At 40.9% G+C, this 19387-nt stretch overlaps 1 protein-coding gene across 14 annotated transcripts in view; it reads right to left on the reverse strand.

The window, feature by feature from the left end:
* Window positions 1-274: 274 nt before the first annotated feature.
* MEF2C (myocyte enhancer factor 2C) overlaps window positions 275-19387 on the reverse strand; it is a 198685-nt gene continuing 179572 nt past the window's right edge. For 9 of the 14 annotated variants that reach the window (XM_048504772.1, XM_048504779.1, XM_048504764.1 and 6 more), the window contains 5 exons: window positions 18343-18515; window positions 16971-16994; window positions 15558-15687; window positions 13690-13825; window positions 275-5987 (listed from right to left, as the gene is read on the reverse strand). In XM_048504772.1, the coding sequence (XP_048360729.1) occupies window positions 5666-5987; window positions 13690-13825; window positions 15558-15687; window positions 16971-16994; window positions 18343-18515 (785 nt within the window). In that variant the 3' untranslated portion in view covers window positions 275-5665. The remainder of the gene's footprint in view (window positions 5988-13689; window positions 13826-15557; window positions 15688-16970; window positions 16995-18342; window positions 18516-19387) is intronic. The other 5 variants (XM_048504778.1, XM_048504776.1, XM_048504774.1 and 2 more) reach the window with 3 other exon arrangements.

Raw genomic sequence — 19387 nt, forward strand, 5'->3', positions numbered from 1 at the left:
TGTGTTGCTTTACGATCTCTAGAACTTTCTGTTCTAGCACTGAATTATCCATTCACCAGCCCGTTTTTTTTCTGTGATATTGGGGTGAAACTAGAGTGGGGAATGGACCCTTTTGGAAGTGGATTACTGCATATTGCTCTGATCTTCAGGACTTCTTCAAACTATAGTAAAGACCTCAAGGCTGAGATATGACACCCCTAAATGTGCAAGGATGTTTAACTGGACAGTATAGAATTATATTCTCAATTTTGAAAAAAAAATGCACCAGAGACACTGTGTCACTAAGAAAGCCAGTAACTTTACTGATTTGGCTGCAAAATACAAATTATACCTTATTTTCAGCAGGAGAAACATTTGAAATTTTCCTTTTTTTGTTCACTACAGACAGCTGAATTGTTCCTTGAGATACACAGATGTGGTTTTAACTTAGTTATAATGTTTCATCATCTAGCGGCGACAAAGTCCAGCTTATGCCACTGTAAGCCTTTAAGTGTAATATTCCTTGCAAAATGCTTTTATGCCCCCATTTACAGGATGGTTTTTAATTATCACTGATTGAATGGAAAGAAATCCCCAGGAAACAATTGTAATAGAAGCAAATCATCTGCAACAATCTAATTCAAATGCCTTGTGATGTAATGTTGGCCTACAACAGTGACTACACACAGGACCATGATGCCACTGGTTTTATACATCATTGAGCTGATTTTTTCTGAATCAAATTGAGGTATGGGTCAGTTGGATGTATGAATGGGCCTAGTAAAGCCAAACTACCTGGTTATGATGATAATCAAGCAGGGAATTTGACACAAAAAGTAGATAACACATGGAGTGCTGCACATCTTTGGTTAAAATATATCCACAAAAGCTTGTTATTATGTTGACAGTGAACCATTCTCAACTGACACCATTGTTCCATCAGTCCTTCCAAGAGATGTGTGATGGCAGCAAATGGAGGCCACAGAAGTCAAGATGTCACTGCAGATGGCATAAAACTGGAGCAAATGAAGTACACTGTGTTTAGGCAATAGCCTTTATTGAGGTTTCAAGTGCTTTTTTAAGGAAAAAAATGACAAAGCATTTGCCTTCTGGGGGAAGGAGAGAAAAAACCCAAAATCACATTGTTATGTCTACTAAGATGATGGGTATATAGGCAACGACAAAAGGAAACAATAAAGAAGGGTTTGTGACATCCTTGAAAACAGCGTAGTAGTTGTTTTATTCTTACTTTCAGCTTTACCTGAAAAAAGCTCTGAGAAACAGCAGATATCTTTATAATAATCATTAAAAATTCTTAAATTCCACTTCCAGGGAAAATAGAAACAATTTGGTTACAAAAAACAACTTTGAAAAAACACTGAAATGAGTCAAAAAACTTCTCCGGGAAAGGCATCCATGCATACAATATACAAATTTGTGCAGATTGTGAATATCGTATCGCCACCAGCAATTGGGATTTAGAATTTCATCAATGATGCCTTTCCAACGAAGGATCAGCAACAAATAAGGAAGGAGATAGCTCTGAAGGTATCTCACATCACATTGTACTGCCTGGACCAACATTAATGTGAATACTCTTTTGGGGCGCTGCCCCAAACTGTTTAAATATAAAAGAAATCACACAGTAAGCCCAAAAGTAGCTTTTGCAAATGCAATAGATGGTTAAGGTACAGGAAGAGGGAACACCTAAAGATAGACAGCTAGAATTTCTAGAAAGCAACATCACAATGAAAAGTTGTGCTTCTTTTATTAATTAACTCCATTTACAAGTATGAATTAACTTTCACTTCCTTGCCCCCTAATACTTGAGATAGCTTGGTAGCAGAAAGAAGAGGGAAATTAGTGTCCATTGACACATGATTAAGTTCTGTGGCTGTTCAGAAATCGAGGTCATAACAGTGACAGATTGCCTAGTCCAGTTGTATGAGCTTGCTCCAGCAAGCCTTTCTGCAAACAGGTGCAATGGGCCAACTATCTTTAAGTCTCTACTCTCCCTCAATAGCTCAAGTTTCTATTTTTTCTTGTGTAGTTCAGGCAACCTGCAAGGCAAAATATTCATATGGCTATTGTTCTAACTCAGAAGACTGGACCACACCAGCTCTACTGATATATTACCTAACAGTAATGATAAACCAAGGATGGTTTCTTTTGATTTAAAAAAAAATGAACAGATGCAATTGTGACATATTTGCATATTTCATTAAATTGAAAACTCTCAGGTGGAGACTGGATATTGGTATGTGTTAATGTTAGGGAACTATTCTTGAAAACCCCATTTGGGTTTTAAAAATTAATGATTGGCCCCATTCTCACTGTCTTTTAATGCATGTGTATCTTTTACAAATCATGTTCAAATGCATTATCAGAATTTTCTATACCAGAAATATAGGTGACAATGTCCTTGTCTCAGCATGCTCCTAAGATTTGCTGTTCCAGCCAATAAAAACTTAGGATGAGACAAAGCCACTGTTGAACCAGCCCAACATCACAAACAGATGCTGGGAATGTTAGTTTGTAATGCCAGTGCAATTGGGTACTTGCAGGTATGTATCATGACATAAGAATGATGAGAGAAATGCAATAAGCTTCACCTACATTAGCCCTACTAGTTATTGATGGCTGGGTGTTACACTGATGAAAACCTTATAACCTCAAGAAAACTCTTGGTATAGTTCACAACCTAAACTAAACATGCCAGTATACATTCACTTCATCCAATTTCAGATTACAAGTGATGAAGAAACTGTATAGTTTAATTCCTGTTTGCAACTCTGGAAAACTATTGCTCACCTGTATTGATGGGCAATAAAAAACAGGTTATCCCATAACTGTAGACTTCTCATACTTCTTTATAGTTGCAATAACTCCAAACGAGAAGGAGACTCATTTCAGGAAATGGGAACCGTAGTCCATGAACATCTGGAGGGCCAAAGTTGGACACCCCTGCTGTAGAAGAATTACTCAGATTTCATATACCTCACAAAAATATACTGTACAACAAGTACAGCTTAATATGAGATATGCATGATGAGGGTTGAGTCCCAGGACTTTTCAGTACCAGAGACTAAGCATGTGAAGATGTACTGCAGGTATGAGTGAATCACCATCACTCATAAAAGAGAGACCTCATATATTTAGAGTTAGGGAATAACAATTGAACCTCAACCTCTTTCGTTTTTATTTAAATTACCCCGCTGATCTCATCTTTAAATTCTCCATGAAGGGGAAAATGCACTGAAGATTAAAGTTTTTGTCTTTCTTGCAATGTTGCTTTTACCAAACTGATATTGTGACTACAAAAGGCTTAACTAGATGTTTCTACTGCTTTTTTTTTTTAAAAAAAAGGAAAAGCAAGAATCTACCATGCAGAATGGAAAAACATGGGTAGGGAGGAATTGTTTAATCCTTTCCTTGTGGTTCATTTTTTTTCCTTTGCTCAAAATGACTCTCCTGGTTGGAAGTTTCACAGGACCAACATTCCAACTATGTTCCTTCTGAATGGTAATAAAACATGATGGTCTACTAAAACGATGACAATCTCATTCACTAAGTTTTAAGGACACTGTAAGAGGGTTAGACAAGAGAAACATCTAGCTAGGATTCGTATATTTTATTATGAGTAGAATTTTTCAAAACTGCTTCAAGAAAGTAGTAGAGTTTAGCTCCTATAATGTCCTAGATGGGCATGGCATATAAGCATATTATCACTTATTGTTTACTGATGATTAACCACAGATGTCAAGTCAAGCATAATATCTTTCAATGTAAATGGTTCTCACAATTAAGAATCAATAATCACTTGACTATTCAACATTTTGTGAGTGACTAATAGTGCAGTCCTATGAAGAGTCAAAGCCAACTGGTCTAAGCCCACTGAATCTACTTAGTTTTGTCTGGCACGAGAATACATAGGATTGTACTGCAAGTGAGATATATATGTATATATATATATACATTCATGTGAATGAACCTTGAGGCTGCAACAACCTGAAACTTATAATTACCCTGAGCTTCAGAAATGATGGCTTTGACTATATTATTTTTTCAAATCAAATATACTGATTCTCCATATTTGAATATGAACTCACCTACATCTCTGAGGCATCATACTGTCTCGTGGGGGTAAACAGGATTTGATTTGGGAGTGTTTGGGTAACTCTTCACTAAACTTTTATCTTCACTTTTATCTTCATTCTGTACTCCCATACATTTGGAAATACAGAACCTCTTCCAGGTGCACATCAGAGCAAATAAGGAAAGGATGTCAATTCTATTGAATTTATGGAATGAGTACAAAGTCATGTTATGATTTAAACCAGCAGAAAGCCACAAGATACTCAAGATATAAACGAAGTAAGAAGGAGGCCTCAGTCAAATGAATTGACCATTACGCCAGAACTAATCAGTATATACAATGGGTCACCAAATTGATTGTCGATGGATTAGAATGAATGGGCTGCTATAGGAAGGGAAAATTTTAATCTTTGCAGATTAGCCTTCAACAACTGACTAATTCTGTAAAATGTATGCAGGTTAAAAGGAAAAAAAAGAAAAAACCCTTAAATGTGCAACGGCACAAATATAATTCCCCCACTATTAAGATAACAAAAAACTTCTGCTATTACCATAATTATTATATATATTAGAAAGCTATACACAAGCATGTTAATTTCACAGATTTTTAAAAGATTCTTAATATTTTATATAATTAGAAATACACATTTCAAAAACAAAACTTCTGCAAAGAGAAAACAGTTATCTTGGTTAGCAAAGCATGGAGTTCTTCATGGCTTAGGGTAGTGCTTTTTATACAAAAAAGTCCCCTTTTGTTTTTTTCAGGGCTGTTTAAAATATTGGCGAAGCTATGGAGGGGAAAAGAACACATTTTGGCTTAATTAGACTACAAAAAGCCACAATGCTTTGCAAACTCTGTCTTAATTTTTAATATGAAAATAAGGAAAATGTAATTTACATATTTTTATATTTTTTATTTAATAAGTGATGCGGACCCAGAATTTTAAAAATTAAATAGGTTAGCCCTCAAATAAAAAAAGTTTTTTTTACAAGTATGGTCCTCTTTTAAATGTTTTTGATCTGTTTAACTGAGTGCCATACTCCAATGATATGCCTAGGCATTTGTGAACATTTCGGATATATTGGGTGACCTAAATTTTTGAACCTTTTTTTCTTGGTCATCCAATATCTGGGTCTCCCAAAACATCTGTACATTTTCTATATGTTGCATAACAGCTGCTTTCTCTCTCAGTAAAGATTTGCCACAGTGGGCAAATGCTTCCTTTTTGTCTATTTACATGTAAATAACGTTGAACCTGCAACATGACACTATCTATTGTAACATACAATTTGCAAGGGAGCACAACAGTGAAAAGAAGTTAACCTTAAAATCTATTTTGTACACATGTTCTGTTGTACAACTCAAGTGCGAAGCTTATCTCAGCATTGCTGTTTATCCTTAATATGGTATCACTGAGGCAATTTAAAAGTACTTTTACAAAACAGAGTACCTGACTTTCCCCTCCCCCCCCACACACAGCACATAAATGCATATCAACCCCTCCCTCCCGCCCTCTTCCCCATTAAGGTATAGCACACACACACGCACACACACTGCAAGGAAAAAAAACCCTAATAGCTAATAATGTTATCATGTTGCCCATCCTTCAGAGAGACGCATCCGCTTCACAGAGGGACTTTCCCTTTCGTCCGGCGAAGGTCTGGTGAGTCCAATGGGAGAGTGGAATTCATTCCGGTGATCCTCTCTGTCGCTTCCATCATACGAACTACTACAACTGCTCAAGCTGTCAACAGGAGATCTTCCCGCCTCGTGGCGCGTGTGTTGTGGATATCTCGAGGGTGTGGTGGTACGGTCTCTAGGAGGAGAAACAGGTTCGGACTTGATGTTGAGGCTTTGAGTAGAAGGCAGGGAGAGATTTGTATTCTGAGATAAATGAGTGCTAGTGCAAGCTCTGTAGGAGGAAAGGAAACCCAGTTACAGACTGAGGAGGCATAGGGCCCCCAGAAGTGCACACTCAGACAAAACATCGCTAAAAGATTCAAACAAATACCAGTGTACATCGAGAAAGGAGGGGGGGGATGTTGACGAGGAAACTCAGCACCAGAAGCAGCTGAAGGAGTATCTGATCAGTTTCACAACATAATTGAAGACTGCAAACAAAATGGAGCTTATCTCTGTGTACCACAGCAGCCAAATGGCACAGGGTTCAAGCTGCACTGACTTTGACAACTGAAGATCATATGCATGTGCTTGGGTGCTTTCGTGCAGTGATATCCTGAGATTTGGTAATCTACTTTATATTGCTTGCTCCAGGGACATCCGAGTGATTCAGGATGGAGACAAACTGTCTTTTTATATGTGGTAAAAACACCTTGGGATAACTTTTCTGAGTCATTGAATCGTGTGAATATTTCAAGCTATGTCAAAATTGAAACAGAAAGTGCCTACTTTGGAAAGAAGGTCATTCCAGGATGTGGCAAATCATAATCATGACAGAAAGCAAGAGTCAAACAACTGCCAGTGCCTACCCCACACCAAAGCAACCCAGAAAAGTGATGCAGAAATGTAAAGTTGCTACCTATGGTGTAGTCATAAAAATCAGTAAAAAACAGAACAAAAAGCTATACTGTGGAACAGTCAATAATGTGACAGGCTGACAAAACGGGAGAGCTCAACTTTTCATTGTAAATTCCAAGTCCCTTTTGTATGCAAGGCAAAGCCTGTAAAAATAAGGTGGCTAAAGGGGAAATGTGAGACCAAAGTCTAAAAATAAATCTTATTATAAAACAAAAGAGTCAGACTTGGAGGCATGATTTGTACAAAAGCACCACCTACTGGCAACCTGTTTTTTTAAAATTCCCATATTTTAAAACTAAAACTCACCCTGCTGTAATATATATCTTAATGTGACACTACTCAGAGGCAAGCCATCGACCATTTTCAGACCCAAGGCAATCCAGCTCTTAGTCCATTCATCAGATTGATTTTACAGTTTGATGCTCTGTAAGTCTGATGCAGGCTTGCTTTTATAGGCACATAAGTGTTTAGGAGGAGCTAACTGTTATATTCATTGTGACATTCTGACATTTGTTGTTGTTGTACCAGTTGTGAGCTGGCACTGCAGCTTCATCACAAGGCAGGCAGACATCACAGATATTTAGAATGGGAATGTTTGTATCTTCTATCTTAAGTACCTTACAAAATGCAAAGCAGGCATGGGGAGCAGAGGGGAGAAGAGGAAATATAAATAGGCAGTCAAACCCAGTTTGTATAAATGTATCTTACATAGAATCATAGAGTTGGAAGAAACCACAAGGTCCATCAAGTCCAACCCCCTGCCATGCAGGAATTCACAATCAAAGCATCTTTGACAGATGGGCATTCAGCCTATGTTTAAAAACCTCTGAAGAACAAAACTCCACTGCCTTCTGAGGCAGTGTATTCCACTATCAAACAGTCCTGAGGCAGTGGGGGGGCACCCGGAGACAATTTGTCTCCAGGCATCATTTCCCCCCGATACACCTCTGTTTTGAACTCTTCCCCCAACTTTCCAATAGGGATCTATGTAGCCGGGGATCAGCACAACTAAGTGACTATTATGGCAAGCCAGCAACACCCATTAAGCTTACTTTAACACTTTTTAGGAAAGGCCAGACCCATTCTTTGGAACTGTGTTTCAAATGTGCTCTTCACAGAAGTGATTTGTATAGAGATCTTGAGGAGGACATGGGGTACAAGAAACCGTTGATAATGAGAATGAACTAGAGCAAGAGTGTTCAACTCTGGCCCTCCAGATATTCATTGGATACGATTCCCAACAGCCCCTGCCAGCATGGACAATTGCTTTGGAGAAAGCTCTGGAATTCAATCTAAAGATATTGTTGCATAAATGGCAGAGCTACTGACAAAAAGCATTGGAGCAAAGCTTGTTGCCCCAGTTGGCTCTACCACTGGAGGAAAGACACTAAGGAAATCAGTTCTTCTTTCACTGGAGTTAATAGTAACATCTCAGCTGATTCAAATAGAGATAGGTTGCAACTTTAGACTTCTGCAAACCATTGTACTAAGAACATGTGCAATGGCCATACCATGTACTTCTCTGCAACACTCTCACTGGCAACATATTAAAATGCATCAGTTCATTGTACTTTATTAGGTAAATTCTGATTCATAAGAAAAAATGAATACTTGGTGGAGTTTTTCTTTTCTGGCTGCATTGGGTTTGTTTGTATGTTGCACTTCTGTTAAAAAAAATTCCAGATTTTGCAACAGTAAGTATTACAGGTTTTCCTTCCTACAAAGAACTCTCACAATTGCCACTAGAGGGCAGTAATGCATGCCCTTTAACTGACCCCCCCCCCCCCCTTGAAAAAGTGAGGTTTGCTTGCAGGCTGACTTTTAGGCAAAGTTTCTTGAAAGGAATTCCAAATAAATGGTAATATGCTTATTACTTACTAGAGGGGGATATTGACAGTTAGAGAAGAGTATAGGTTAATATTGGGTCAAAATGATATGCCACTCTAACATTTATGGAACAAATTGCTACAGTGTATCTGTCTATCACTGCAAGTCAAATGCTGAAGTATGCATAGTGTGAAACTTTCTGTAGAGAAAACAATACCGAGTTCTAACTAGCATACCCAAAATACACTAACAAATATTTTTATTTTTATTAGATTTCTATACCACTCCACCCCACCCCTTTTGGCAAAATCACCTTAATATAGTAGATTTGGAAAGTGATGGTAATATTCAGGGTTGCCTTTTAGCTGCCACACAGCCCTACAAAAATGCATTCTAAACAGTAGAAGCCGCTTGTACTCTGAAGTGCCCTAGTATTAAACATATTTCACTATATGCAGTGGCATAGTACCAATGGGACGGGGTGGTGGTGAGATGCCCCAGGGTACGCACCTGGTAGGAGGGAGAGAGGCTTGGAGGAGTGAAGTGCAGGTGCTACCACAGGAGTGTGCAGGGCACGTGTGCTGCCCCTGGTGTGCACAAAGTAGTTCCCTTTGATCCAACCCATGCCTACTGTCACATGTCCACATGACAAGTACACTATTTGGTCCCTGTACCTTTTAGAGACAGATGGGTGTGCTAGTTCTTAGCCAGATGGCAGAAGTAGGAAGAAGGAGGAGGTCTTTTAACTGCCCAGCTCACGGGAATCCAAGCACATCCAAAATTATGTCGTTGGGAGATATTACCCTTTTTTGGAATCCACTCTCTAGGTCATAGGTGTCAAACTCGCGGCCCTCCAGATGTTATGACTACAGTTCCCATCATCCTCTGCCAGCATCATGCTGGCAGGGGATGATGGGAATTGTAGTCCATGACATCTGGAGGGCCGCGAGTTTGACATCTGTGCTCTAGGTAAACTTGGTTCATTATTGATTGATTGATTGATTGATTGATTGATTGTTTAAACTTTTATACCGCCCCATCCCCTAGGGGCTCTGGGCGGTGTACAACAACTTAAAACATAATAAATAAATTATTAAAATCTTTAAAACAGCGGTAACATAATACTGATAGTAATAATAATAATTAGCGATGGGAACACAACACTTTCTTTATCAGGGTGCTGTGAATATCAGGAATTCGGTCTAACTGAAACAGAGACATAGAATTGCTACACAATTATATCTATGTGTGCATTTGGTGTATTATTGAAATACTATTGTGGGTTTTCTGGGCTGCGTAACTGTGGTTTGGTAGTTTGTGCTCCTAATGTTTAACCCGCATCTTTGGCTGGCATCTTCAGAAGCATGACACTGAAAGATGTGTTTTTCTCCATGGGACTCCACACTGTGCCACAAAAGGAAACACATCTTATCGTGACATGCCTCTGAAGATGCCAGCCACAGATGTGGGCAAACTATTAAGAGAAAAAACTACCAGACTGCAGCCACACAGCTCAGAAAAACCAGAGCTGCCAGTTGATTCCGGCTGTGAAAGCCTTTGAAATGCTGTAAGCCTGCTATTTATGAGATCTGCAACAGAATGTAAGAAAAACCCTACCGGAGCAGACAAATAGTACAGCATTCCATTTCCCGCAGTGGCTAACTTGATACTTTGGAAGACATACAACAAAGGCTTGTTACTCTCCTTGTTACTGCCCCAAAAGAGCATATTAGCACTAGCAGTACTGGGCCCATGTAAACTGAGCAGATTCTGCCACTCTCTGAAGGCCATAGCCTCTACAACTTCCATTTCTGGCACCAGCTCACATATGTGTACAGCTCTGGAAATCTCTCTCTCTCTGCCTCTCTCAAACAGCCACCCAGTGGCAGAAAATGACACTGCAGACAAAGTGAGAAATGGACTTGTTAGGATAGTTGTTTAATTTGCATACTTGGAGTTATTTCTTTCATTATGATATCTGTTGTGACTGAGCTATTATACAGTGCTATTGGTGTGTGCTGGCTCTCACATCAAGTTACATAAAGGGAGTACAGGAGTATCCATCCAGGAAAAGAAAAAGTTGAGCTGCTAAGGAGGTTTCCATCCAGCTGTTTATGGCTTGCTGGTCCAAGTAAATTCTTAGTGAGGCCTTGTACAAACATGAAAACTGTTTGTGGTAAGAGAGGTATATATTAGAGTAAGCACTCTCCAATCAGTAGTGATAGGTTGATAATAATGATTCAGTATAATGGTGATTCAGAAGCTTGGCCTACCTTGTAACTTTTTTTTTTTACATCTTCCCAGATAGGTAGGGAAGGACTCTGTAATGATAGGGGTTGCAAAAACAGCTCCAGGTGTATGCCTCTGTAGCAGAAATCAGAAACAGAACTATCCTTATAGACCCGTGATGGCGAACCTTTGGCACTCCAGATGTTATGGACTACAATTCCCATCAGCCCTTGCCAGCATGGTCAATTGACCACACTGGCAGGGGCTGATGGGAATTGTAGTCCATAACATCTGGAGTGCCAAAGGTTCGCCACCACTGTCATAGACCAACTAAAAATTGAGGGTTGCCCAAAGGATTTATAGTAACGGTTGGATTTTGTTGATCTATCTAAAGGCAGAAACCCAAAATTAATTATGAGAACTGCCAATGTGACTGATCACAACACTGCAATAAAGTTCAAAAAAAGAGTAGGAGATCTTGCGGAGGCTGGACTAGATGCATCAGCGGTCTTATTCAGCAGGGCACCAGTTACGCTTTTATGTTTATATACAGATACCAGCACAAAAGGATTAGTAGTGGTACTGTACCAAACAGCTGATAGAAAAAGACAGTCTGTTGCTTTTGTAAAGAGAAGATTCACTAGCAATGAAACCAAGTAGCAAATACATATATTAGAATTCCTGGCCTTGGGGTGGGTTATCACACAAAAATGTAGGGGTTACTTATCCTTTTCAGGCCTGAACAGACAATAACGCACTTACCTATGTATCCACAACTACCAAGTTGGATGCTACTGGTCACACAAGGGTAGCTGCACTATTCTTTTATTATGCATTACTTGAGCAAGAAGGGCTAACATGGATGTCTATATCTTAACCCAAGAGTGGCAAGATGACCACCATCCATGCTGAAGGAGTTATGGACACTACATGAAAAAGATGAATTAAAAACCACAGAATTCCTGGGAAGTGGTATTGCAGAGAATTTGCATATGTGTACTAGAAGCTATGCTTCCCATGTCAGCACATAATGCTGCCCTGCAAGTATCACTGCAACCACACCTGAATCCTAGCGAGTGAAGTTCAACAGAGAAACTCTGATATTAAAGACATCATCTTAATTGTAAAAAAAAAATGACAGTCTGAACCAAGAGCTGACCTAAGGATTGAAGGAACTCTGAAGTTCCTTAGAGATCAGATTCTATTGGCTTAATCTGGCAAACAATGTTACCAAAATGCATGAGACCTGCACTCATTGTGTTTGGCAGTAACCCGTACTACCACAGACTAGCTGCTTGATCAATGCCAGCCTGTGGCGTATCTGCCTGTGGACAAGGGGTGACCCCTGTCCCTGGGCGCAACTAATCTGATCACATGGGGGTGCAAAATTGGCCCCACACATGACCAGATGCCTTCAGGAAGACAACGAGGTAGCAGGAAGTCCTGCTGCCTGGTCGTCTTCGAGCTCCCTTGGCCCTGCCCACATTGTCATCGATGTGGGTGGAGCCAAGGAAGCCCGAACATGATGTCATCTTCAGGCTCCTTTGGCCTTGCCCACATCGTGGGAACAACAACGTGGGTGAGGCAGAGGAAGCCTGAAGATGCTGAGCCAGCTTCTGTCCTTCCTAGGCCTGGGGAGAGCAAAAGCCATTGTTAGCCTCTGGAGATGTGCTTTTAAAAGCACAGAGGTTGGTGTGGTCCTGCCCCAAGCCCCACCCCCAGCCTCTGTGCTTTTAAAAGTACATCTCCAGAGGCTGGCAGTGGCTTCTGCTCTCCCCAGGCTCTGGGGAGGGCAGAAGCCAAGGAGAAAGGAGAGAGTGGGGAGGAGTGGGATGGTGTGACTCCACCCCTGGGAAGGAGTGGCTTGGGGAGGGCCCCCACCTCTAAGCCCCACCCCAGAGTCTCCATGCTTTTAAAAGTATGTCTCCAGAGGCTGGTAGGGGCTTCTGCTCTCTCCAGGCTCTGGGGAAAACAGAAGCTGGGGAAGGGGCTGGGGGGCATGACCTTGCCCCTGGGATGGAGGGTCTGGGGCAGGGCCCCACCCACAAGTCTCCCCAGCCTCTGTGCTTTTACAAGCATGTCTCCATAGACTGATAGGGGCTTCTGCTCTCCCCAAGCTCTGGGGAGGGCAGAAACTGGGGAGCGGGGAGGGAAGGAGGGCCTTGCACCCCGCTCCGAAGCCCCACCCCCCAGGATCATCGGTGGTCGCCCGGAGAAGTTTGTCTCCGGGCACCATTTTCCCTCCATATGTCTTTGACGCCAACATCAATGGTATGCACTGATTTCTTATCTGTGCAGTCTAATAGTAAACATTAGTAAACTTTTGTGTGTGTGTGTGTGTGTGTGTGTGTAGAGGGATCCTTAGTTTGTGTGTGTGTGTAGAGGGATCCTTTGCAGACTGCTCTGAAGAAGTCACTTAGGTAGACAGATTTTGAGAGCTGCCTATTATGAGAAGTTCTGAACCCAGCATGGATCAAAATGTCCTGGACCACACCGTATCATCTCCAGGGTGAAACCCACCCCCCACCCCCAATTTTGGGATTAATTGTACCTGGTTTAACATGTCGTGCATCCTGAACTGAAACCAACATAAAACCAACTTGCTACTTGCCATGATTCCATGAGGTTTATGTCTTACTTTCTGATGTTTGGGAGAGAGACTAGACTTCCTGTAGACCTAGCTTAGGAATTTATTTAATTAATTACTTCTGCTTCAGTGTGGGTCCCTCTTCCCTCGCACTTCTCCTGGAAATGCTCACAATACCAAGAACATCAGTGAGAAGAAGCTACAGCAAGTTGCTCCTGCAAGCCAGCTGCACTTTCTGCCAACAGTTAGAAGAAACACATTACAGATGAGAATGTGAAATCATTCTTTGTTGTCTCCTGAAAATTGGGCAGGAACCACAGTGTTATTGCTTAGGTAGAGAATTCCTTTGAAGAACTGTAATTATTGTCCTAGCCAGCCACCACTACATTAATGACACATGATACATATGCTACTTGCAGGTACTGTGACTTACCCCAATTGACTGAGGGCAGATGGTGGCATATTGTGTAGATGTTGCTGCTGCCAACCAGTGACAGAACCCAGGTGGAGAGCACTGGCTGTATTAAACCCAGAGAGTGATGACAGATCAGCACTACTCAGCGAGTATTCTAAAGGTAAGAACAGAAAATGTAAACAATCAACATCTGATGGAAAAAAGAGCTACATACTTACATTCATTTAGGCGGTTTCTGCACAGCATGCTAAAAACATGTAACATGTGTAACACGTTATTAATGAACCTGGTTTTCCCTGTTTGCCTTTGCACTGGAGATTTCACCCCTCCAGGAAGCAACTGCAAACAGTCCGGGTTGCTGTGGCTCTTTTAGTTTGTCCCCAAAAAATAGGTAGTTTAGCAATTTTTGTAAAACCTGGGTTGAGGAAAATATAATAGGCTGAACCAGTTTTGGGGAAGAACCCTGTGCAAAGTTCTTCCCCAAAACAGAATAAATAGCTTCCTCATTATATATTTGGCCTGTGCAGAAACCACCATTCTGTTTCATAACCAGTTACAAGCTTCTATGTCTTCTGTGGTACTAAACTGCATCCCTTTCCCTCCCTACCCTCCACCAAGGCAATCCTCTCAAGTCAGTCTTGGGAAACAGACAGGCTGGTTCCTGGAGAATATTCAATTCATAGAATTGCTTGGTGTTCTATGAATGCATTCCAGAGAGGTACATGATAGTCTGTTGCAGCCAAAATGTCTGAGTCTTATGACACCGCAAAAACTAGAAAATTGCATCATGGTATCGTGGCAAAGCAAGCCAGGGCCCATCAGAAAAAAGAGATCACAATAAATGCACTGATTGTTAGGATTTCTGATTGTTTTGAATGTACTGTCACCATCATACACAAATGATGGTGCTCCCGGTGCTCCCAAGGCACTACTGGACTTAAATCTAACTACCATACACAATTGTATTCTGAAACTGGAGCTGACATTGATTAACATGACTCTTTATCAAGGCCCCCAGAAAGTTGGAGACACACTTCTTAAGGCTATTGCAGAACAGCATGCAGGCAAAATGAAAATACTGATGCAGCCAACGATTCTGAGGCTTGAAGAGTGAACCCAAAAGGGATGAGGCCAGGATCTAGACTCATGAGCTATCTTGGCTCTTATATGCTGAGGCCTCTGATGTCACTTCAGGTACAGAAGGGAACTTGGGTGCGCAACCTTCCCCTGCAGTACGATCAACCAGGCCTGATATAAATACTGGGAGCCTGATCTTCTGTTGTGCCTAGTCAATAGAGCCATGCACTTCTGCATTTCAGACTTTACCTTACAGATCTTCTAGATCTTGTGGACCATGACCTCAAGGATATCCCATTACATGATCCAGCCTGGCTCTCCCAAAGCACAAAGGTGTCAGCCATGTGCCAATGATACTACCTATCCTTTTAGCAGCCCTAACAGGCGACATGTGTTTGAGAAATACTGGCACAAGTGTGGATCCTGCAGAATATATCTGGAACAACACTAACTTGTGACTATTCATGCAAGATATTCAGAGTGCATGTTACAGCGGGCACCAATGACATTTTTTTTTAAAAAAGCCAGCATTCTGTAGAACAGTTTTTATTACTGGTCATCTGAGTGACTCCTAAACTCTCAGGAGCAAATCAGAGATGTTTCAGTTCCTTAGGAGGACTTCTTATGACGATATATAACCCAAACACATTTCTTCCCACAATTCAGAATTGCAATTTCTTTCATTCAAAGTATTTGTAATTTGAATTTTCTGTCAGCCAAAAGTTTTTTAAAGACTACAAAAACATTGTATGTTTCTGGCTTTCCCCCCACTGCAATCTATACTGCCTGCATCTTATGCTGACACTTACCGGTACCATATGTTGTAGAAATGGCTGATGGGTATCCTCCCATCCCTTGCCCTGGCAAAGTAGGAGTTGCCACGGAAACCACTGGGGTAGCCAATGATTGAGCAGACTGGGAGTTATTTATCCTCTGATTCTTTTAAAGTAAGTAAAAGAAACATATTAATGGCAAGACACAAAACCGTTGAAATAAACTGGATTAGTTTATATTATATACAAATGTATAAAGATTTACAAAATTAATCTTTTCTCATGTAGCGTTTATGAACTCTGCCAATCCTATGATATACAATCTTTCAAGAGACTAACTGTCACCATAGTAACTCATTACATCAGAATCTCCTAGGTAACCAACATATAAGATTCCTCCCCCTCCCACTGGTAGAAAACCGATTGTATGGTTAATGGATGGAATAGCATACCCATTTTGTTTAGGTACTGTTACTGAAATACAAAAGGTTATAAAAACCATGATAACAGCCCTTCTCCTCTGCATTTATACTTCATTTACACTTTAAAAGGTATTTTATATATAGATACACACATGATTAGTTGTGCCCAAATGAAAGGGGAATACACTTAAATGGTTTCCATTGAAACTAGTGCAGCTAGGTGGTATCCACACTTGGATGCACATCTGACTTAAGCTTTGTGTTCTTTATCCAACAAGTGCAATGCCCAATCCAACAAGTGCAGTCATCTGTTTGCATACAGAAATCTCCTTAGATGGTCAGAGCATTTGTGTTTAAAACTAACAAGCCTTACTGTACAGCAAGGCTGCATGACAGGTTTTCACCAGCAGATGGTGCTATGGCCACTTCATTCTCATCCATGCCAAAAGTTACCGGTACCTAAAGAATACTTTAGCAAAACACCCTTCCTGTATCTCCCTTGTGTTGGATACTAAAGTGCACAAATTAAGCCATGAAACTTTTAAAAACTATAAAATGTTCTATATAGATGTTACACAACTGTGGGACTCATAAGAAATCACTAGAACAATATTAACAATGATATTCGCAAACATCTAACTTTTTTAGCATGAACATTTAGAATACACTGAACACCTTTCAATCCTTCATTTGTAAGAACTGATGGAAAGTTACAGGACTTTTGATTAGGTCTGGCCTCTTCCCTTGAATGAGTGGAAAGTGCTTCTTTGCATGCAAGGAGGAGGTGGCCTCAACTTCTACAGATTTTTCCCTCCTGCAAAAACCTCTCCAACCAATAGCAATGATTTGGTGCGGAGGGACAGGACACTGCAGCAGGTAGGAAGAAAATGGAAAAATTGTTCAGGGTTTATAGGATCCAACCCACTGCTTTGAACTTTAGGGGAAAAAAATTCACGGCAAGCATTTTCCATTTTAACTGCTTACACAGTGTGGGAAAAACAGGCAAACAAGCATCATTCTCACTTACCAACAGCAGATCAACATCCTCAGACTGACAGCATAAGAAAAGAGGATGCATAGTTAGCAAAAGTAGTTCTATTAAAATGTGCTGCTTGCCTATCCTAGAAGGCATCACTTCATTGCAAAATACAGCAGGGTGACTCTCTTGCAACCTAGGGATTCTGGTATCAACTCCCTATTAAAATTTGATCGATCTGAATAAATGGCTCGTAGCTCGTAGGGTCATTCAATTTGGAACAAAGCTCCACATTCAGCATTCCCTATTTTCCTAATCCAACATTGGTCTCCAAGGTGAAGACAAACATATGCAGCTTTTAGCACTGGTCTTTGTCTTGTCAGTCATAACGACATCCTCCTCTGCCCCAGCAGCTGCCTGCAAATATTGTAAAGTAGCACTCAATTGCCAGAACCCGGCCAAAGGACTCTTTGTAAAGTATCATCGGTTTAAGGGTCTTCGGAATATATCATTTGATAGAGATACTGTGTCACTCCTTCATCAGCTGGAGGGCAGCCCCAGGAGAGATAGTATTTATTGCTCTTTGTGGCATCCAAGGGGAGTGTTGCATTTATGGGGTTTTAGTTGGACTATCAGGGTTACTTTATGTGCATCATGCTAGCAGCTAACATAGAACAGTTTAAATCACTGTTTTACATAATGGAAAAAACTCACTGTTTGCCTCATTTAGATTTGCCATCAGGATCTTCTTTTAAACCAATCCTACCTTTAAATATCATGTTTCTCATGAAAGTGGTTATACAATTCCTAGTGATGCTTTTTTTGCAACAAAATTGAATGATGGGTTCTCTAATGAGTCTTTATGCCTCAACTTTCTGATGGAGCCTTCTATCAGTACGCAATTAGGTTCTAGTTTTTGAAATATTTATCATTGGCAAACTGACAGCATCAAATTAACAAACTTTGCTTATATATCTCTCTTATACAGTCACTGTTGTCCCAACTATATTAAACTAACAGTATTTTGAGCTCAGTGAAGTCATAAATTGTTGTTCTTTCAATTAAATGCAACGGGCTAACATCTACTAAGGTGAGCTTCCACAATCTGGGTAAAAAGTAATAAAAAGAAAAGGAAAAAATTGAAAAAATGGAAGGAAGGAAGGGAGGGAGGGAGGGAGGGAGGGAGGGAGGGAGTAAGAGCAAAACTATTCAGAAGACAACAGGTTTTGCTTAGAAAAATCTCCAGGGCCCTGAAGTTAATAATCTAGTATTCCTCAAATCCTATGCACAAGGATATTGTTTGATCTCAGTGTACACATGTGGAAGCCTGAGCAATTCTGTTCTCAAGCTTATGGAGGCCCACAATGAACATCAGACCATGCCTTCTGAAAGGGAAGGAAGAAAAGCCTTAAAAATGTGTTACCACAGATGGCATCGCGTTCTTGCTGCCAGGTGGAATCAACACTCGGAGATCCGGCTTACGGTTGTTCATTCCCAAGTTCATGGGAGGAGGAGACTTTGCTTGCATATTCTTGTTCAAGTTCCCAGGTGAGACCAGCAGACCTGGTGAGTTTCGGGGGTTACCATACCCGTTTCCTGTTGGTGGTTGCAAAGAGAGTAAAATAAAGAGTAAGCAGCATTTGGACTGAGTCCAATTACACACCCAAGTCTTATTCCTCCCTTTGCCAGCAACAAATTCACCTCTCTTTTATGCGGGGCAAAAAACATATATTGCACACTCTTGTCCCCGCCTCTTCAGCATTTTTCTGGCTCAGTGCAGGAGTAACACATTTCCTTGCAACTCTTGTTCTCCTGCCCCAGGTTTGTGCTGTCCCCATGACATATTGCCTGTGGGTGTTTCCACATCTACAAAGTGTGCGTGGGGAATTAGCATGGGGCAATTGTATTGTGACTGTATGGATCAGTGTCCTGTGGCACATGTGCTCTATCTTGTCTCCTCATACAACATCTAGCACTCTTTACCTAAAGCCTACTTGGTGTGTGTGTGCAAAACTTATTAAATGTATGTAACATTACTATATCAATATATTAATTGATACACTGATATATTGATGTTACTGCCAGTGGGAAATGCTGGATTCTACAGTATGAAGAAGGCAGCAAAAACACTTCCCCCAGCTGCCATGACAATGGGCCTTTTTCTACTGAGAAATTGCATTGATCACAAACAAGCACAGGGAAACCTGGCAAGGATTTGAGCCATTCTACCAGCAGGACTGGCAGTGCCCTGCAAACCTGCTGGGGATGGCGAAACCTCTCAATCCAAGTGGACTGCACAAAATAAGTATTCATGTAGGATTTATGTAGTGATCCACTGATGGTTGCTAGTTGGGGAAAGGGTTTCAAGTTGTCATTGGTGGGATCCCCCCTCCCCCGAGTTGACAAAGGCATGATGGGCAATGAGCTCGCCAGGCCTGGCAGAAACCAGCATGACTTCCCAGATCCCC

The sequence above is a fragment of the Sphaerodactylus townsendi genome, linkage group LG07 (assembly GCF_021028975.2).
Source record: "Sphaerodactylus townsendi isolate TG3544 linkage group LG07, MPM_Stown_v2.3, whole genome shotgun sequence".
Classification (NCBI taxonomy): Eukaryota; Metazoa; Chordata; class Lepidosauria; order Squamata; family Sphaerodactylidae; genus Sphaerodactylus; species Sphaerodactylus townsendi.